This window comes from Hibiscus syriacus, unplaced genomic scaffold (genome assembly GCF_006381635.1).
Source record: "Hibiscus syriacus cultivar Baekdansim isolate YM2019G1 unplaced genomic scaffold, ASM638163v2 tig00110893_pilon, whole genome shotgun sequence".
Classification (NCBI taxonomy): Eukaryota; Viridiplantae; Streptophyta; class Magnoliopsida; order Malvales; family Malvaceae; genus Hibiscus; species Hibiscus syriacus.
The window spans coordinates 9787144-9809162 of record NW_024062901.1 but is presented as its reverse complement, the minus strand read 5'-3'; the positions used below and the strand labels follow the sequence as shown (position 1 = coordinate 9809162).

The 22019-nt window shown below is 36.2% G+C and overlaps 3 protein-coding genes and 3 pseudogenes across 3 annotated transcripts; 2 read left to right on the top strand and 4 right to left on the bottom strand.

Annotated features, from left to right (window-relative positions):
• Nucleotides 1-757: 757 nt before the first annotated feature.
• On the top strand, nt 758-4579 carry LOC120145027 (kinesin-like protein KIN-14F). Its single transcript, XM_039158941.1, has 14 exons — nt 758-884; nt 966-1331; nt 1444-1512; nt 1602-1832; nt 1935-2016; nt 2096-2191; nt 2280-2459; nt 2592-2698; nt 2796-2974; nt 3061-3225; nt 3312-3565; nt 3663-3826; nt 3921-4076; nt 4165-4579. Exons 1-14 carry the CDS (start codon nt 765-767, stop codon nt 4573-4575), a joined length of 2580 nt encoding a protein of 859 aa, XP_039014872.1. The 5' UTR covers nt 758-764; the 3' UTR covers nt 4576-4579.
• Nucleotides 4580-5947: 1368 nt separating this feature from the next.
• LOC120145350 (peptidyl-prolyl cis-trans isomerase FKBP16-1, chloroplastic) lies at nt 5948-8260 on the bottom strand. The gene is made up of 8 exons (XM_039159209.1): nt 8159-8260; nt 7337-7510; nt 7176-7210; nt 6770-6863; nt 6617-6677; nt 6478-6523; nt 6168-6238; nt 5948-6076 (listed from the first exon to the last, which is right to left on the bottom strand). The coding sequence occupies exons 1-8, from the start codon at nt 8221-8223 to the stop codon at nt 5999-6001; spliced, it is 624 nt and encodes a 207-aa protein (XP_039015140.1). The 5' UTR covers nt 8224-8260; the 3' UTR covers nt 5948-5998.
• Nucleotides 8261-8539: 279 nt separating this feature from the next.
• LOC120145348 lies at nt 8540-10583 on the top strand (annotated as a pseudogene).
• Nucleotides 10584-11460: 877 nt separating this feature from the next.
• On the bottom strand, nt 11461-13722 carry LOC120145349 (annotated as a pseudogene).
• A 3174-nt stretch (nt 13723-16896) lies between these two features.
• On the bottom strand, nt 16897-17481 carry LOC120145695 (cytochrome P450 71D10-like). Its single transcript, XM_039159464.1, has one exon. It carries the CDS (start codon nt 17464-17466, stop codon nt 16897-16899), a length of 570 nt encoding a protein of 189 aa, XP_039015395.1. The 5' UTR covers nt 17467-17481.
• A 3717-nt stretch (nt 17482-21198) lies between these two features.
• LOC120145759 lies at nt 21199-21779 on the bottom strand (annotated as a pseudogene).
• Between the last annotated feature and the right edge of the window lie 240 nt (nt 21780-22019).

Below are 22019 nucleotides of genomic sequence, written 5' to 3'. Positions count from 1 at the left end.
GCAGGGTGTTGGAGATTGAGGATCCCATTTCTTCACATGGAATAAGAAGGGGTTTCTTCAGGATTCGGGTACTAATTGATGTCAGTAAGCCACTCCCTTCAGGGTTTTGGGCATCCAAAGCTGGAAAATCTAATATTTGGGTCTCTTTCAAGTATGAGCATTTAGCAGATTTCTGCTACAAATGTGGCTGCGTTGGCCATGTAGATGCTCATTGTGTCAAGGACACTGTGATGTCCATTCCCGATCCTTCGTTGCCAAAGTATGGTCCATGGATGCGTGCCAATCCTAGCGTCAGTTCCATCAAGGCCTTGGCTGATATGGAAAAAACCCCTCATAAAGCCAAGCAAGTCATGGGTGAGAACACATGTTTGAACTCTGAAAAACACACTTACAACTTGGACTGGTCATTGAAACATGTACTTTCAACCAACCAGTTAGTGTTTTGATGAAAAATGTAGCTAAAATTATTGCTTTGTGGTGATCAGCTTCAAGGAGGTACCAAGCAGCAGAGTGGCTAAGGCAGATGGATCAAGTTGCATTAGAATTCCTTCCCAAAGACCCCACCGGCGAAGAATTACGCCGTGCACTTTATAATGGGTACATTCTTTGCAACGTTCTCAACAAAGTCAGTGCTGGTGCTGTTCCTAAGGTACACTGTGCATGAACTAGAAGTACTATTTCTCCCTTGAACTTGGTATCAGAATCTGAATAGTAATTCTTTGATCTTTTTGAAAATACAATACATGTAGGTGGTGAAAACTTCTATGACTTCTAATCAATTAACGGAAGAGGTCACGAATCAGGTTTCCGAGAACATGAGGAACTTTCTAGCAGCAGTTAAAGATAAGCAGCTCCTGGCCTTTGAAGTATCAGATATGGAAAAGGTTTCGATTTTGTAAAAAAATGGCACTTTACCTGTAATTCTCTTTTACACCAGAGCTATAAACCTTGATTAAAATGTGCAGGGTGGCTCAATAAATAAAGTGGTTGATTGCATTCTGTGTCTGAAAGGATATCATGAGTGGAAGAAAGCAGGTGGAGTTGGGGACTGGAAATATGGTGGAACCGTAAAGATCAAATCCTCCGCGAACGATTTATCTCATGCCTTAACTGGCTCTGCAATCGAAAGACCTGCGGATGAAACCAGGGAAGAATTGGAATTATCAAAATATGAGCAGCTACGAGACTTTATTCAGCTGTCCAACGAGGCCTCCGTTGAAGAATCCAAAACAACCAATGCTCTAACTTTCCTTTTCGATCGCTTCGGCCTTTGGATTCTCGAGGCTTATCTTACAGATTACATGGATGAAGAGTTTCCCTTGAATGCAATGGTAGGTAAGATCTATCATATTTTCACTTCACATTTCTTAATAGCAATAGGTTTGTACTCTTGTTGTATGTGATTCCATATGATCATATGCATGACTCACCAAGTCTTTGTAGGTGATTGATTCCTTCCTCAGCAAGGTGGTTAATGACTTCTCGACGCTTCTAGTTTCTCAAGGAATCAAGGTCGGCATCATATTCTTACTTTTCGAGCATAAAATTAATTGCAATGCTGATTTAATGTAATGATACTGATATCTTTACCTTATTTACAGCTTGGACTGTTCTTGAAGAAATTGCTGAAAGCTGATGATGGTCCAGTGTCTAAATCTGATTTCATAGAAGCTACCTCAGAGTATATCGACAAAAGAAGCAACCTGCAGGCAGCAACTGATGTCTCCAAAGCCTTAATCTGTATTGGCAACAATGAGGTTATTCTCAATAGTGTTTCTCGCTCTCCCGGCCGTGTCGAATTACTTTCCGATCTTATTCAGAGACATATTGAGGTGAAAAGCTCCCTCCACACTACATAACTTTTATACAGAATTGCAAGATAGTACCAGTTTTAGTTCATATCACCTGCAGCTTCCTTTTGTGGAAACTTTCAGGATCTTAAATTATTTTTCGGTGAAACACGATTAGAAGTTCGAAAGTTTCATTCATCTTGGGAGGCAGACATTAAAAGATTAGGTAAGGGTTATTAAACTACAGCTGCAATCAAAATAGTACTTTTTCCATTGACTGGAATCACCTTGTCCTGTTACCTTAGAGCATCATGTCAGCGATCTCGAAGTCGCCTCGTCTTCTTACCTAAAGATCCTACAAGAAAATCAAATGCTGTTCAATGAAGTATTAGACCTCAAAGGTGCATAGTCTATATTATTGGTATTAAAAGCTAAATTGGAATGCTCTCGACATTCAGTGCACTTATTTCTCATGCTTTTTTCATGCAGGAAAAATAAGGATATACTGTAGAGTAAGGCCCTTGTTACCGGGAGAATCGAAAGATCAATCAACCATGGACTATATTGGGGAAAATGGAAGTATCCTCATTGTCAATTCTTTAAGAAAAGGAAAAGATTCAAAAAAAGTATTCTCATTTGACAAAGTGTTTGGACCAAGTTCTTCCCAAGGTATTTTCTATTTTTTTTCTTCATCCGGATTTCGATTTAATGTGAACAATCTATTCCATGTATGCCAGAGTATGAAAGGTTTCCTACCTTGAGCTAAAGGTGATCATTCATGTTCTTCTGCTATATGTGCAGAACAAGTATACACAAACATTCAACCATTGATCAGGTCCATACTTGATGGTTACAACGTATGCATCTTCGCATACGGTCAGACTGGATCGGGCAAGACATACACCATGGTAAATTGAATGCCTTTTCATGATATTACTGTCTGCATATTGCTTGGATATATGTATAAGCATAAACATGTTACCCAACTTTCTGTTTATTTGATAGAGCGGGTATGACTTGAACACGAAGGAGACATGGGGTGTGAATTTTCGAGCTATATGTGACTTATTTCAAATATCGAAGACAAGAGCAGATGTCATAGAATACAAAGTTGGGGTCCAAATGGTTGAAATCTACAATGAACAAGTGAGAGATTTGCTAGTTATTGATGGCTCTACTAAAAGATATCCTTTTGATTCTTGTTTTCTATCTCCTTTAGATTTGGATTTTGTTTTCCCTTCAGGCTAAAGTTACCTTAACTACTTGTTACATTAGACATATATAACAATACACAATTGAATGGCCTTACTGTCCCTGATGCAAGTTGGGTTCCGGTTTCAAGTACTCAAGATGTTCTTGATCTGATAAGGATCGGCCAAAAGAACCGTATTGTAGGTCCAACCGCGTTTAACGAGCGCAGCAGCCGTTCTCATAGGTAGAATTCTATCCAGGAAAATAGTGTTGATCATGTTGAATACGTTCGTTAAGCATGGTTTATGTCTGCATCCTTCTTTTCGCCAGCATTTTGACCGTTCACGTTCACGGAAAAGAACTGGTTTCCGGGTCGATTTTCAAAGGTTCCCTCAATTTGGTGGACTTGGCCGGGAGTGAGAGAGTCGATAAATCGAAAGTTCAAGGCGACCGGCTGAAGGAAGCTCAATATATAAACAGATCACTTTCTGCACTAGGAGATGTCATCTCAGCTCTTGCACAGAAGAGCACACATATTCCTTATAGAAACAGCAAGCTCACACAAATATTGCAGAATTCTTTAGGTGCATTGTTCTTTTATGGCATTCAGCTTTCTTCTCCTTATTGTCTTCGTTGTTTTCTCGTCTCGTTTCTTCCACATTTTGATTTTGTATATGATAGGTGGACATGCTAAGACTTTAATGCTTGTACACATAAGTCCTGAACCCGACGCCATCGGAGAGACGATGAGCACGTTGAAGTTTGCCGAGAGAGTTGCTTCGATAGAACTCGGGGCAGCTAGATCTAACAAAGAAACCGGTGACATACTGGAATTAAAAGAAGAGGTTAAGTTTCCTTTTCTTTTAATGGATGACATTCCTTGGGCTTTTTTCCAAATGCAACAAAATTTTTGTAAAGTATTTCTTCCATCGATCTTAGATAACAAGCCTTAAGCTGGCATTGGAGAAGAAAGAAGCTGAAGTAGAACAACTAAGGAGCATTACACCATCTCAAAAGACAAAAGTGCTTAGATTTGGAATATCTCCCAAGCCTGATGCATATCAACGGCTTAATGATGATACTAAAAGTTCTGAGGTAACCGAAACACGATACCGTATGAAACCGAAGCATTCCTAGATGTTAATGCTAGCGCTAATGTCTTGTGTTTATATGTGATTTGCAGGCCAGAACTGTTTCTTCTGCAAAGCCAAGGAGGTCGAAGTTTACGTCTTCACTTACAGGGAAGGAGATATCGGCGAAAGTGCCAGAAGAGAGAGCGGCACGTCCCGGAAAGCCAAGGTCACCTACCGCTCCTGTGAGGAGATATTTGTCTGGTGCTAAAGGAGCCTTGAGTAGAAATAAGGTGAAGTTTGATGTAGTTGAGAACCAACCAATGTCGAAAGCAGTGCTTCCGGCTAAAACACATGGCACTATATCGCTTGCTCCGGAGCCGGAGACCGCATCGACGGATAACAACTCCGGGGTCCATGCAGACCATAAGAGTGATGAAAGAAAATTGAATTCTCTGATGCATTCAACAGCCTCTTCTCTAGGGAAGGTCAGTCAGAACTTGAAGAAGAGCAGTTTCTTTTAGTCTGGTTGTTACATGCTTGAAAGTCGTGTAAGATTATTCGGGATTTGGTCCATACATACCAACTCTCTTTTACTCCTATTTTTATATCTTATCATTTTATTTAGGGTAAATTACAAATTTCATCACTTTCTTTTCGCTCTTTGGTGCTTAAAGTTTAAACATTTTCAATTGACTCGTTAATTTTTTTTATTTGCTCCTATTTAGATCACCCGAGTGTTAAATCATAAACGGAAGAAATCATAAATAGAAGGGTTACATTGCAACCATGTATGTTGATGTGAACTATTTTTATTGACTTGAAATTCATGTTTCATCCACATTATTTCCCTTTCTCTTCCTTTTCTTTTTGATTTTATCTTCCTCCAAATATGAAAGTTTTATCATTTCATCATTGAGTCATGTCAGTGTTGCAATTATCATTATCTGATGTCTTCTCCGACCACTTAAGTTGTCAACAAGGTCGCTTCATTATCTCCTATCACTCTATCAGTTTAGATTTTTTTTTATTATCTAAAATCACTTTAAAACTCATAAAATTCAACCATAAACCTAAAACTCATGAAACCTCAAACCACTCTATCAACGTGGAATCAAGATATACAACTTTTTTTTTCTTTCACCACCTTATTACTGTTGGGATTTGGAAGAATATGTTTCATCATCAAAAAAATCAAAAGGAATTCAAAAGATTTGTTTTCCAAAAAAAAAAGTTTTGGGAATCATTTCATAACTATTAAAATAAAAATATCCAATCAAAACACCATTAAGTATTTAATGATGGGTGACCAGAATAAAGTTGTTCATAAAGGGTTGGAAGCATACATGATACATAGTCATGAATCATACAACATTTCCAATTTTACTACCATCACCGAACCTCAAGGATGAATCAAATCATTAGTTCTCCTTCAATCCATGGCGTTCTGCACTTTGTCACCTCAACACATTTACGGTACAGTTTCGAACAACTACAAGGCCCTAATAGGCACATCATTTTCAACTCATAAACCGGCACCTGATACTAGTTCTGCAGAAATCTTAGAATCCGCTTCATCTAAGTAATGGTGTTGGGTGTTTATTTAGTTTATTGGGTTGCTTTCGGTTTACATCTCTTGGTATATCAAATCAATCTGTTTTTTAAGTTTTCAATTGCTTGAAAACAATGCAAGTAATGGTGGATTCATGTGTTGCTTTCATAAATGTGTAAATCCATTGGCTGTAGCAATCAGAAAAGCTTGAGCTTTCTGCTAAGAAAGGCTTTAGCTACATGAGATTGGTAAATGAAATCTTCATGTATATGCATATGCATATGTAGTAATGCATGGCCTATAATGTTTTAATATCTGCCATATAGATAGTTTTCTCATAATCCAATACATGTCTTTGATGCTCAAAAACTGAAAAACAATAGCAGTGCAAACTTTCATGATATCTTCAGAAGCTGGACCTCAAAGATCAACGGTTCTTTGGCATGGGATAAGAGGCTACGTCGAGGACCAAACTGCGATCAATGACGACAGTCTTAAACAGGTTGCCTTGAAGGAAAAAAATAAAATGAATGCTTTACTAACTGAAAGAATTGCGGTTTAAACCTCGTCGGGAATCGGTTTCAAGTTTTCATTGATGTATCCCACAGAAGGAGGTATTAGTGCTCTTCTCTTTCCTGAAAAGAAAGCACAATACAGACAAGTGGAAATAGTGATCAGCAAAGTTGGCCGAAGTACTATTAATATGATCAAAATGAGAGGACTAACAACAATGTTTGCTTTAACCAAGTTGTCAATTCCATATCCAATTATCGATTCATGTATGCATAAGATAATATTACGGATTTTTCTCTTCGTTTTTGTTGTAATTTTGTAGTTGCAGTAGGCAGCTAGAATGATCAAGAATCCATTGTACCTCCAACCTTCATGCCTGTTAAAACATCCTTCAAACCTTTTATAATCTGTCAAATGTACAAACGAGCTCAAGAATACTGGTGGTAAAAATGGTGATTCTCTTCCACAAGTGAAACCAAAGAAAAGAAACAAGAACTGACCTGGTTCTCATCCAATGGAAGAGTGACAGGAGCGCTTTCTCCGCTGAATTGATCGACGGTGCTGTAGTGAATCTTAAATTCAGGGTTTTTGTGATTTAAAGTTTTAACCATCTTACTCAGAGTTATGTTCATGGATCTAGCGTATACAGATACCTGTGAACAAAATATCCATTCGATCGTCGGCATACATAGTTCACTTGTACATTGTCTCCATCATGAGCTTCTGGCCCCTCCCCTTCAATAATTTCTAGAAAGAAAAACTCAGAAGTTCAAGTATGAAACTTGGCTTAAGACTAAAAAGCTATACATGTTTGACATCTGATAATCAGACATATTACTCTGTACAAGTTTATCAAGAATTAATGGCAAGCGGTCTGCTAACTTGTATTACAATCATAGTTCTTGTTTACGGTTTACCGAACACGAATGTCGATGAATGACTGCAGTTATTCGAGGTATGTAGTTTCTACCGAAACTAGAAACTCTTGTTGATCTAATACCCTTCCCGAAAAGAGGAAAAAAACAGAACAGATTTGTGTAGAAGCTTGAGGAATTATACCTTGAATTCTCACCCCATTGGAAAGCTTCAATGTCCTGGACACCACGAAGTTCAAATCCAAATTAGCAATCTTCTATAAGAATCAATGAAAATTACCACAGAGCTGAATAAAGATAATGAAATGGCTAGAAAGATAATAATCAGCACATACAACATTTTACCGAATCACTTCAGGCTCGTCCATCTCTTGCACTGGGGCAGCAAAAATAGGATAAGTACTCAATGATATGGGACTGAACCCCATAAGCTGCAAAAGCACCCTCCTAGGCAAACTTTTGACTGATATTGAACGGCATCGGCCATGTGAGTGCTTAATCATAACATCCTTGGAGTGTCTGTCCATAATATTAAGACCAAGATGGAAATGCTATTGAAGGAACACAGTTGCATAAAACAACATACCTCAAATAAAGAAAAAATAAGTATATGCAAGGTAAACTGAGATGTCAATCTTTGGTACTTTAACTACGAAAACGCCATTCAGTTATGCTGTATTTCATTGGTTCTGAAAAGTGTGATTCATGTGGTGTCTGTTATGGTCGCGGATGCATAGAGCAGATACCTCAAAATATCATCGAGACATTCATGTTAATCTTTGTTGCCATGTTTGAACTAGGAATCATATAAACTGGCTTGTTTCTTTCTAGCATAAAGTTCGAAACCAGAGAACAGCAGTAGGTATAAATATGCAGGGACTGATGCAGAATTTTACGCGGAGAACTTTATATTTAAAACTTCCATCCATCCATGTGTACATGTATTTGGGGGATTTCTAACAAGAAACATAAGGGAAATTTCTCAAGCCTACCGTTGATAAACTTAAAGGTAGTATTTCATAATACTCCATAATTTGCTCCTTTAGTGGTCTTCAAGCATCAGAAAACAGTATACACACACACACACACACAATATGAGGATTGAAATCTCTGTTAACCAGAAACTGGAAAGAAACTAAAGCAGAAAACAAGACGGTGGAAAGTCACCTTGCTGGGAAGTTGAAAAAACAAGGCAATTGTGCAAAGGTCGGCGCTTGCAATTGCATCTGCATGTCTCAGAAATTTATCAAATGGATGCTGTTTTCAAGGATATAAGAGCGGCTGAGGCTCAACAACCTTGTAAACTCCACAGCCAATGGCCTTTTGCCACATCAAAATGCTTTCTTTTTCATTTAATCCTTTTTATGCTGGTGTGAATCTGACCCAGTAAAATATATGGACTAAAACGATAATTAAACCATATGTATGAAACTAAAGCAAACAATTTTCCAGGAAATTAAACCCAGTCGTCGTCCCTCCAAATAATTCGATAAAAATAGAAAAAAAAAAAAAGAAGCATCTAGAACGAACTCTTCTTCCTATAAATCAAAAACCAAACTTTAGCCAAACTATCTGCTTACAATTTCGCTGTTGTTATCGTGCTAGTTCTTAGAGTTGTCCATAAATGGAGGAGACTGAGACGTTTGCTTTTCAGGCTGAGATTAACCAGCTTCTCAGTTTGATCATCAACACTTTCTACAGAAACAATGAGATCTTTCTTCGTGAGCTCATCAGTAACTCCTCCGATGAAAGTGTGTTGTTTTAAATGAAAGAAATTTTGGCTTTTTTTTTCGCTTTAACATACGTTTGTAAGTTTTGTGGCATGAAGGATTTGAGGTTGTAATAAAAGTCTCTGCTTTATGAAACTCAATGGAACCTGTTTGCTGTTTTTATGAATTTTTTTAGCGTTTTCTGTTTTATATTGCTTGTTTTAAAGGCTTTGGACAAGATTAGATTTGAGAGCTTGACAGACGAGAGCAAGCTTGATGCTCAACCAGAGCTGTTCATCCACATTGTCCCAGACAAGACTAACAACGCCCTCTCAATCATCGACAGTGGCATTGGCATGACCAAGGCCGGTGAGTTTTTTTTTTTTTTTTGTAATGATTCACAAATCCATCTCCATTAACTGTTGTTGTTTCAGCTGATAAGGGTCTCGATGTGAATGCAGATTTGGTGAACAATTTGGGTACCATTGCAAGGTCCGGGACCAAGGAATTCATGGAGGCATTGGCTGCCGGTGCTGATGTTAGCATGATCGGACAATTTGGTGTCGGTTTCTACTCGGCTTACTTGGTTGCCGAGAAAGTTGTGGTTACCACAAAGCACAACGATGATGAGCAGCATGTGTGGGAGTCGCAAGCCGGAGGATCCTTCACGGTCACCAGGGATGCCTCTGGGGAGAGCCTTGGCAGGGGTACTAAGATGGCCCTTTTCTTGAAGGAAGATCAGCTCGAGTACCTTGAGGAGCGCCGTCTCAAGGACTTGATCAAGAAGCACTCTGAATTCATTAGCTACCCTATTTCGCTATGGATCGAGAAGACGGTCGAGAAAGAGGTGTCCGACGATGAGGATGAGGAGGAAGTAGAGGAGGTAGATGAGGAGAAAGAGAAAGAAGAAGATTATGGAAGTCTCTCATGAGTGGACTTTGGTGAACAAGCAGAAACCAATTTGGATGAGGAAGCCGGAGGAGATCACCAAGGAGGAATATGCTGCATTCTACAAGAGTCTTACAAATGACGAGGCCTTCTCCAAGAACCTCAAACTCGGTATCCACGAGGACTCTCAAAATTGAAACAAGATCGCCGAATTGCTCCGTTACCATTCGACCAAGAGTGGTGATGAGATGACCAGCTTGAAGGACTATGTGACCAGGATGGAGGGTTAGAATGACATCTATTACATCACCGGCGAAAGTAAAAAGGCTGTCGAGAACTCTCCATTCCTTGAGAAGCTGAAGAAGAAGGGGTATGAGGTTCTCTTTATGGTTGATGCTATTGATGAGTATGCCGTTGGTCAGCTCAAGGAATGTGAGGGCAAAAAGCTCATGTCCGCGACCAAAGAAGGTCTGAAGCTTGATGAGAGTGAAGACGAGAAGAAAAAGAAGGAAGCTTTGAAGGAAAAATTCGATGGTCTCTGCAAGGTTATCAAGGATGTACTGGGTGACAAGGTGGAGAAGGTTGTGGTATCCGACCGTGTGGTTGATTCTCCTTCTTGTTTGGTGACCGGTGAGTATGGTTGGACTGCCAACATGGAAAGAATCATGAAGGCTCAGGCTTTGAGAGATAACGGCATTGACGGGTCGAGCAAGAAGACCATGGAGATCAACCCTGAGAATCACATCATGGAAGAGCTGAGAAAAAGAGCCGACGCCGACAAGAACGACAAGTCGGTGAAGGACCTTGTTATGCTGCTATTCGAGACTGCTATCCTCACATCTGGATTCAGCCTTGATGACCCCAACACCTTTGGCGACAGAATCCACAGGATGTTGAAACTTGGTTTGAGCATCGATGAGGATACTGCCGACGCGGATGGCGACGCTGATATGCCACCATTGGAAGATGCAGATGCCGAGGAAGTTGACTAAATTGATTTGATCTGAACATTTGTTGGTATGATTTTTATCGTGAAAGTTTTACGTTTCCTTTAAGGGGTTTTAGACTGTTTTCATCAATTTGATCCTTAGTTATTAAGTTATAAAATAAAATTTTATAAATTGTTAAAATTTTGTTAGAATTTTAATATTAAACTAAAACTTAATTTCCTTTCTTTAATACAGTAACCATGTCTACTACGTTCCAAAAAAATCCTTGAATCTTCATGTAAATTTTATATTTCTTTATTTTAAAAATAATTAAACACTTATTTTATATAATTTTATGAGAATAATGTTATTTAATAATTAATTATAAAAATAACCTCAAAATATTTAGAGAAATGACATTCTTTTCTGTAATGAAGCGTCTTTACTGATGTGATAATAAATTCAGTCAAAATTTATAATGATAAAACTGCAAAGTACTAAGCAAATGAACATAAAGTATCGAGGAGTATTAAAGAGTGTATCGAGGCGAATGTGGAGCGAAGAAAGTGCAAATTGCGAAAACTTAAAAGACTGGTTGCTTCTTCTACAAGTTTCACCTCAGCTGCAACATGAAGGAAAAAGTAATCCAACTAAAGCTTCAGCTGATCTATCTCGAGCTTGCAATGAAAAATGTGTCGACCGAATTGGTGTTAGCCGTGCGTGCGAGTTGCATGTTCTGCATCAATAGCACCTCTGCAAGCACAGTTCTAATTCTTCATATGTTGAATTCATTCGGTATGTGGCAAATTGAACAAGGATTTTTATAGTCTTGCCATATATTAGGACATTGCTATTTTCCGGTTACAAACTCGGAATCTGATAGCATTGTTTAGTGGTAGGAAAAAAATTTAAACCAATGAACCAAAGCATCCCAGAGACTCACACTTAAACCAATTAACCGAAGCCTGAATCCAATTGCTGATTTCAGGTATCATCAACTTGTGAGTGGAAAACAAAGCTTGGGAATGTTGTGGTGATGTCCCTGCACAAGGAAACACACAAGAGCAGTTCAAAGCGAGCACATATAACGGGCAGCAAGTATTTTATGGGTTATCGACTGCCAGTGGTGTTCCGTATAAGAGAGTATATATGGAACTCACTTGAGATATTGTAGGGTCATGTTTTTTAGGAGGGATGGATGTTGCAAGACGAGGCTTCTCCACTCTTCCTTGTCAATCCTCCCATCGTGTTTTGTATCAGCTTCATCAAAGGTCTGTTGCAAAGCTCCAAAACTTAACATGTAGAAACAAGATAATAAAAAGCACAAGATACAACTTCAATGAAATCAGATTCTGTGATCACCTTGTCAATTATACTTTCTATGACGTCATCCGAAAGGTTCATGCCAGATTCAGCAAGGGTTGCAACTACCATTTGCTTTACCTGTATAGAAAAAATATATATGAACTTAAGAAAGAAGGATGGAAGAAATGTAAACTACATAAGATTGATATTTACCTCCTGTCTCTCAATAAAACCTTGCTGCTTGAGATCGTATAGTTGAAAAGAGACTGAAAAGTGCATAAAATTCATTATAGAAAAAGTATCCGAGGATAAATGAAACACGAATCATCATCTATGTGCTTAAGTTCATAATTTCATTTTCCATACCAGTCATTTACATCTGACCGTTATGCTAACATGATTACGACTTACAGCAAGAGAGATAAATATAGATCTTGATACATACAAATGTTTAACACATACACTCAATCTTCTCATCAATGGGTGCATTTGGATGGAAGACAGAGAGAGCACGAGCAAACTCTTCGAAACCTAGAATTCCATTATGCTTTGCATCAAACAAGTCAAATACCTGCGGTGAAATCAGTACTATATTGACAGTAGCTCAAGCGGTATGCTAATAACTTAAGTTAAAATATTGGCATGATGAGATTAACAAGCATAACTCTATAAAAAAAAATGGAGGTAATATTAATCAACATTAGATAGAATACCCGATCGGCAAACAAACTCTCCTTTTTGTTTGTTTTGAACAGCGCCAATTGAAACTCCTCCTGCCAAGTATTAACATAAAATAAAACACAAATACTATAAAGATGAGAGGGGAAGAACCAACTCAAGATAGGAGTGATCATCAAGCCCAAAAACTCGACAAGCAGAATCATATGAACTAAGAAATAAAATAAAATAAAATAAGACCTTGTGAATCAGCCCATCATCTATAACAACATGCTTATCTTCTTGAAAAGCTCGTAAAGTGCTTCTATTTCACTTACACTAACTGCATCATGATGAGCAAAGTAGCAAATTTCATTAGAATTCAGTAACTAAGATAATACAGGTGAAGTCTGAACGAATGGTAAGTCATGCAAAACTGTAAACAGTGTTGCACAAGCAATATAGAAAGCTTTAACAATATAATTTAAAAAGAAAAGAAGAATGATAACATACAAACTGTCTCTCTTGCAAGAAGTTCAGGATCAACAAGACCTCTTGGTTGTTCGTTTGAATCAATATCACAGCATTGCAGCACAGAAGCACATAAATGCTTCAATCCATCCATGCACTGCAACATGATATTCTCCTCGCTTCAAAACACTCCATACCTAGACAATGGCAAAACATGCCAGAATTCCCATTCATGTCATTCTATCTATACACGCAATCGGTCTAAAGGCAAACAACAGTGAATACCTTTTAACCATTTCCTGTTTCTGCAGACTGAAGACCGAATGCCCGAGTCTGAATCAGATAAACTAGTAAACTTGGAGACCACAAGCTCAAAGTCAAATCAGTACCTGTCTTACAAAATCAAACGGATATTCACCAAACACAATCAGGCAACGAAGCATAGAGCAATATTCATGAATCTTGGAACACAAAGCAGATGAAAAAATGACTGATCCTACCAAAAAAGAATTAGCCATTCCATTATTCTACAAAATTACAATGACCATAAATCACCAATTACCAATATTTGTTAACACCTGTATCAAGGATCTAATCATTTCCTACAATTGAAGTATATAGCACAGACATTCTAACAAACAGTATTCGTTCAAATTCCAATACCCATCAATCAAACACATCAAAAAGGCCCAATTCAAACACAAAATCATGACTTCATTACAAATAGAACATCAGGATCCAATCTAACCAATTCCACAAAAAAAATTCTTTCAAAAAAATCTAGGAACAACCCGAATTGCCAAATAGAATAACAATAGATCTATTGAATCTTAAAAGTTTATTAAAGCTACCTACTTTAAGCTCACGGGGATTCAAAAAAGGTAATTTTCTTTTTAGTTCTATCGAGGAACGGAGGAAAACACGAATAAATGAAAACAAAATATTATTACCTTTTCTATGAGGAGAGTGCATAGGTTAGTATAGAAAATCCGCGAAATCGGCAGTGATTTTTAAGATGGTGATAGATGTGGGACTAAAAAGGAAGTCGATATTTCAACAATTTGCAGGCATGAAAATTCATTTTTTTTAATTTGTCTATAATATATAAAGGGCTAACAACATTTTGGATCCTCAAACTTTTCGAAGAAAACCATTTTAACTCATAATTTTTATTTACTCTTTTTTACTATCATATAATGATAAAATTATTTCTAACGTTTGTAAAAATGATGATCTTACTTCTTATTTGAACCTTTATTGTTTTAACTTTTGGTTAGAATAGATTATGTTAGATAAAAGTTGTTAGATAACGATAATATGAAGTGTATTACGTCATTTAAAATAATGGTATGACATACGTTATATCATCAAAATAATGATATAATATGTATCATATCATCCAAAATAATTATGTGACATATGTCACGTTAATAAATAAACACGTATAAAAATATCACGTCAATAACATATATTGATGTTTGTTAATTAATAATTTTCATTTAATAAGGTTTGCTTTAATCAAATATTAATGTTGATTAAAACATTAGGAACTATAATACTTAAAAGAACAAAATGACCAGTTTTATAAATATTGAGGATAATTTTATTACTATACCTTTTATTATTATCAAATAAAATTGATTGAAAAATAATAAATTTGCAATAATTTTTATACTTTTATAAATATTTTAATAACTTAAAAAAAATTTATAAAATGAAATGATCATTTTCTCTTTATATTTGTATATTTTTGTTTATCAAAATTTTAAAAAATATATATTTAATAATTTATATTATTAATTTATTAAATTTTGATCACTTGTATTATCGAATGTTATATTTTATATTTTAGTTCATGTTAGTTTGACGACGTTTCAAGTTTGTGATAAAAAATACATCACACTATCAAACTAACAGATATTAACATCTTGATGATCAAAATATACAATCGATATTGTGAGTAATCAAAATTTATTAAAAATATATTTTTTATGATAAAAGTATTTTAATAAGAGAGAGATGATCTTACGTAGTTAACCCAGAAATATTGGGTAAAATATATAAATAATACCTAAACTTTTAGAGTTTGTGCATTTTGATCACCAAACTTTTAAAATTTATAATAGTTACCTCCGCCAACTCTTCTTCTTCTTCTTCTTTTTCCCCAAAACTTCCCCTATAAACCTAAAAAGTGTCCCTAATTTCCAACACTGGGTATATTGTCCATGGCTATGGATTTTTGTGGAAAATCCCAAACCCCAATAATTCTTTTTTCCTAGCCTTTTTCCCTTTTTGTTGGAATAAAAATCATTGATATTTGGTATTTTTGTGAATGATGGAAACGATTTGGAGCTCGTACTTTGTAAATCCAGGGCGAGCTTTCTGGTTTCATATTCGGTTCTTGCAAAGAAGGCTGGTACTATCGCTGTCTGACCCATAAACAAACGACAAATCCCTTTGAAAAAATCGCAATACTTTTCCCCCATCGATAACCCGGATTTTTGTTTTTGTTGGACCGATCCGTTTTGTGGTTAACGAGGAAGAGCTCGTTGCTGCTGTCATCGATACTGCTTTGAAATCTTACGCTCGTGAGGGTCAAGGTCTAGGTAGCACAATAAAATTTTCCTGTTGGATGAAACAATGAAACTTAAAAACATCTAGAAAAAGCACCAAGGAGGAATAGACATGTCTAGCTAATGCTAAACTTGGAACCTAGATTTTCAAATGTAAATCAAAACCTAAAACTATTTGTTGCTGTAAAACAAACAAAAAGATCAAATCCAAAAGTTTGAATCCCGCATAGCCATGGACTTTGAGCGAAGAAGAAGACCAAAAGTTTGAATCATGCATAGTCATGGACTTGAAGACCGAAGAAGAAGAACCAGAAGTTTGAATCACGCATGAAGAAGAAGAAGAAGAAGGAGAATTAATAGAAGTTAAGTGTCACGTCAGCTTAACGGAGTAACAGCTGAGAGCAAAACGAAAATGAACTAAAAGTTCAAAAATTTTATTATAAATTTTAAAAGTTTGATGACCAAAATACAAGGTCCTTAAAAGTTTGGGACCTAATTATAGACTTTACCCAGAAATATTTTGAGGAAGAATCAATTTTCTTTGGCGTATTCGTATTCTTCTGAAAAAGAAAAATTCCTTGAATGGTTCAAAACCTGGAATTTCAGTAATTTTCTCCTAAAATCACGAAGAAAGTAATTGCAAATCCACTTCCATTATCCAATATAAATCAGGGCCATCTTCTTTCTCCTCAGTCTTCAAGAATCCTCTTGAGAAAACCCAATAGCAAACAACACCAACAATTTCTCAAAGAGAAAAAAAAGAGTCGATGTCCGAGATTCGAGTTGTGGCGATGAACAGACAGCACCCGATATTGATGCAGCTGATTGAGAGAGCGAGGCTGCTATTAGAATTGGAGAATGCAAGGAAAAAATGCTTTGAATTGCAGATGGAAATTGAGTTCCTCAAAACCCAGATCTCTGGTGCATCCAAACACTCATGAAAACGATTGAAAAAACTACTGCATCTTCGGGGAAATCCGGATCTCTGGTGAAAAAATCTTAGTCCTCGTTTTTCTTGCTTATCAGAAACTGTTCTTTGCATTCTCTGATTGAATCTAATGGGATTTATATGTTTCGTATATTCTCTGAGCCTTGTTCTTTCTAGTTTGATCACTTTTGGTACTAATTAGTTGCATTTCATTGATGTAGTTTGAATCCAATGGTTTTAATTGCATTTGTTGAAGATGGAAATGACATTAATGCTTAATATCATGTAGTGCAAGACGTTGTTACTCCATGTGATATTATTAAGAGCAAAATTAATACATGATAAAACAATACAAGGTTGAAGGAAAAAGAAAATCTGGTATTGCTAAAAGGCTAATTTTTTGGTAGTGGAATTTTTCTTTCACAAGTATTTTTATTGTAAATTATCAAATACAAGATGGTGGGTAGTAAGGGAAGGGGATCAGGTAGAGATGTCTTTCTCTTTTAGTTGTGACACCAAATGCTTCAGTCATATCCAAATCCTCATTTTTCATTACATTAGGAAGCTTCCAATAAAAATGGTACAGTAATTGTGAGAGGGTAAGCTCAACAACAGCCATTCCGTATGACATGCCTGGACATATCCTCCTTCCACCACCAAACGGAATATATTGGAAGTTTATCCCTTTGTAGTCGATTGAACTGTCGATGAATCTCTCCGGATCGAACTTATTGGCTTCGTTCCAGTAGTTGGAGTCTCTTCCGATTGCCCATGCATTAACAATCACTTTGGTCTTGGCTGGTATCTCATATCCATTAATCTCACATCTCTCAGAATTTTCTCTTGGAAGTAGCAAAGGTAGAGGAGGGTGCAATCTTAGAGTTTCGTTGATAACTAACTTCAAGTACTTCAGTTCATGGTCTGATTCGTTGACTTCTCCTGTTCTTTCATAGACTCGTCTCACCTCGGCTTGTGCTTTCTTCAGGGTTCTCGGATTTTTAATCATTCCCGACATCGCCCATTCTGCTGTTGTCGAAGATGTCTCGGTTCCAGTTCCAATCATGTTCTGAAAAGCAGTTCTATTATTCAGTACACACATAAACACGAGCTGTTCTACTATCAAGTACTTGCCTGGATAACAGCTTTGATGGTGTCAGTTGTCAAGGGAAATTCAAGGCGCCCATGATCCTGACACTGTTCTTCTGATTTGCATTACTAGCTTTATCCTCTTCAATAATGCTTTCAAGCATCAGGTCTAAGTCGTGGTGCATCCTCTTAAGTTCGGCTCTCATCCCACTGATCACAGGAAGCAATTTGATGGAAGCCAACAGATCGGTAATACTAAAACCAGCTGCAAGTTCCACTGCTTTCCTCAGATTTGAAAGGAATGTTTCATGTGGCTTGCATCTTCCGCCAATAGCAGTCCTTAAAGTGAAGTTATATGATAAGTTGCATAACAGTTCTCCCAGGTTGATTTCCGATCCTGTACTACAACTGATGGATGTAACCAAACTCGATACTTCCTCCTCTCTAGTCGATCGGAAAGATTTGACACGTTTCGTACTTAACAGCTACAATGTGCAAATTTTTCGAAGCTGCCTCCAGGGCGCCCCGTATGGTGCATAACCAATATCTGAAAAATTATACGTTATGATTTCTGCAGAAGAGAGAAAGGGACTGTTAGCGAAATTGATATCATGAGTTTTCATCACTTCTTTCGCGGCCTCTGGAGAAGAATCAACAAGGTGTGATAATTCACCAAGTTGAAGGTGCGTCAAGGGTCCATGCCTTTCGGCTAATTCCGTCAACCGGTGATGGGGAAGAGAGAAGAGTAAATGGTGCAAGTGCCCTATAATAGGTAGTTTCCATGGTGCAGGAGGAAGATTTTTGGTTTGGATCCCATCAAGAGCTTAAACACCATGAAAACGAACACAAGGAAGGTGAAGAACAATGGGAGCAACTTGGATTGGTTATCCATGGTTAAACTATGGGAAAGTGTTGATGAAATAGCATTTTCTTCTGAATTTATTGGCAAAATTATATGGATGGATTCTTATTATTGTCTTCTGATACCTGCTTTTTATTCCTTTCTTTTTTATCTTAAAAAAAATCTCTAGTCGCGTCTTATTTTATTTAATCTTTAATAATTCTACCTCTAAACTTAATATTTATTGGAACAAAATTGTAGTTTTAAAGGAGTGCTATAAGGAGGTGAAAGACCAAAGATTTGAAGAAATAAAATAACTTTCATTAGGGATTGCAAACAACTATAATTTCGTGGATTCCGTATTCTATCCGCTCCAATTGGGGCGTGATGGGTATATCTTTAGTAGGTAGTGGACGGGTATAGATTTAGAAAGTGATACCCGTCGCGGGTAGTGTGCGGGTGATGAGTTTGAGATCTTACCCGCACCTGTCCGCCCACTAAATACCCATTAAATTTTAGACCATTATGAATTTAGGTATAATTTTAGAGACTAATTTATAAATCTTAATATTGTATAAGATAACTTATAATTTAACCAAATATTAGGTATAATTTTAAAGACTAATATTATTCTTCTTAATGGACGTGTTTGTTTTATGTTTGTTGCTTATGTGTAACTTAAGGTTGTTGTCAGGCGGATCTAGCCGGGTACGTCTCTAGTTGGGTAGTGGTGTGGGGATAGATTTGAGAATGTACCCGTGTAGGCGGGTGTGGATTTGAAAAATTTTACTCATCATAAGTGGTGAGTGGATTTAAAAATATTAGGTGTGTATGAGGATAGGGTATGAGGTATCCGTATCTGACCCACCCGTTTGCTATCTCCAACTTTTATACTTAATAAAATTCGTAATATAAAATAATTTTTATATTCAAAAATATTTTATATAATAATATAATATTTATTTATACATTTTGAATGATTCAAATTAAAATAAAATTATAATTAAGGTGAAATTAAATTTATAATAAAAAATATTGAATCTAGATAATTAATATAATATTCTCTATATTTTTAAGAATAATTATTATAATATATCTATATATATTGTTTTCAATTATCTCTCTACTTAAGGGTTAGCTTTTAATCGAGTCGAGTTGAGTCGAGTCATAAAATTTCAAGTTATTCGAGTTGACGAGTCTTACTTTATAACTCGGAATTGACTTAAAATTTTTGCGAGTCGAGTCAATTTTTGAGTTTCTATTTAAATTTAATTGTAAAAATAAATAATATTATGACATTATTTGATTCTAATTTAAATTGTATTTTATAACCATATACAATACATATATATATTCATATTTTTATATATGTGATTTGCATATACCATACAAAGTCGATGAACTCAACTCAAACTTGAAAATCAATCTACTAATTACTAAAAATTTCGAGTTATTCGAGTTGTATTTTACAACTCGGTTAGAACTTAAATTTTTTTTGAGTCGAGTCGAGTTTATGAAATTACAACTCGAACTCAATTCAAGTCGAGTCGAGTTTATGAAATTACACCTTGAAGTCAATTCAAATCGAGTCGAGTCAAAAAAATTAAATTTTCAAGTTAAGTCGAATTTTGCTCGCTCCTAAATCTACCTTCTCCCCCAAAAAAAAACTATTTACATCAAGACGAAAAGGACAGAAAACAACCCATGCCCAACCCTAGTGATGATCATTTCAAAACTTATCAATTAATGGCTTTAATTTAATTACTAAAAATGTATTAATTGATTATAATATTATATATAGATTAGGCAAAATCCATAAATTTTGCCTAGTTGATTCTCCAATAATCATATGCCATCCATCCATCTATCAATCTAGAAATTAAAATTCCAAACTAACTACTATAACTGAATCATAAAAATACTTTCAAAATTTTAAAATTAAGGACAACTACATTAATGATCACCTAGCTTTTAAAGTAATTATATTTTGATCATAAGAAGCATTAAACTTTTAATTTTTTGGTAAATTAGAAAGATGGTACCCCACTTATACGGTGTTGTTTTGTTGAGCTCCCTGGCTATTAAAAGTTACAAAATGGTCGTCCGACTATTCATATGTTCCAAACTCATCAAGTTCTATTAAAAAATCGACACTCGTCTGAGTTGGACGTTAACATATTGCTTGGGATATGATAAATCTGATCCTATCAAACGAATATCATATCCTAGTTAGCATTTTAACGTCCAACTCATACAACTATCAATTGAGTTTGGAACATATGAATAGTCGGACGATCATTTTGTAACTTTTAATAGTCGAGAGATTCAACAAAACAACACCCCATTGTTGGGGGACCATTTGTGTACTTTAACCTTAATTTATTTAAAGTAATGATATGACCTAAATCTTCTGCACTCCAAATCTGAATTTAGATTAATGTCAACAATTTATAAGGAACACTTCAATTAGTGAGCAGATATCCAACATAGTCTTAGCTGAAAGGTTGTGTGTTCGAAAGAACTTAAATGTGTAAAGTTAAACTTGATTATGAGGTATTAACCAAATTAATAAATAAATTGCTCATTCTTTTTCGCCATCTGCTATACATATTCTCATAAACAATATAAAAAATTTCAGAAAAAAAACATGGTTTCTGGTGAGCATCCACTATAGAAAACAATAAACTCACTCAAGTAACCTTTGTGATTATACAAATAAAATAAATCACCATGGTGAATGAAGGATTGGAGAAATATAGTGTAAGAAAGAGCTTTTCTCCAGGTGTTGTGTTGTTTTCTTTGTTTCTATATCTCTGGTTCTTATTTGCACAATGGACAATAAGATATAATTCTGAGTCATTGATCCACACAATTGAGGTGAAACATGTGGGAACATGGCAATTGTCTCACTTCTTCTTTGTCTTTGTACTTAGGCAAATACAGCACTCCTATCAATAGGACAAACATGAACACCATTAGCATTCAAGATAATATGTGCAAATTTTTCGACAAAGGGAATATGTGTGACTTACTGGATCTTTGTTTTTATGGCTCGGGTTGCAGTTCGAATCGTGATCAAGTTCCGAGTTGGTGTTGATTGCTTTGTATCTCTAACTAGGCAGATTGGATATTTTATCATCAGATGCCCCTCTATCAGTAGAACCCATGTTCATGTTGTAGCCAAAGAGGCTACTAATGAGTGGCACAGAACAACATAAGAGTAGGAACAATAGGATTGGGAAAGAGTAGCACAGAGCATTCCAAGCTAGCAATGATATGCAAAGCACGTGAAGGTTCGGAGCTCGGTGGAACCATCCAACTCGAGAATCAAACACCCAAACGTTGCCCATCACGAACCATATCGCGAAAAACAACTCGAGCGATGTCCGACACTTGTTCATTATTGCGAGCACCTAAACATATACTACTACATCTCAATTATTTTGGGGTTTCAACATATTCTTCCAAGTTCCAACACTAGCATTGCATGTCCTAATGAGACATGAACAACAAGAAGGTTGAACTAAATCAAGTGATAAGATGCTTTCCTCTATTCTTTGTCTTTGTACTTAGCTAGGAAAATGCAGCACTCCTATCAATAGGGAAAACATGAGCACCATTAACCTTGTAACACCCCGAAG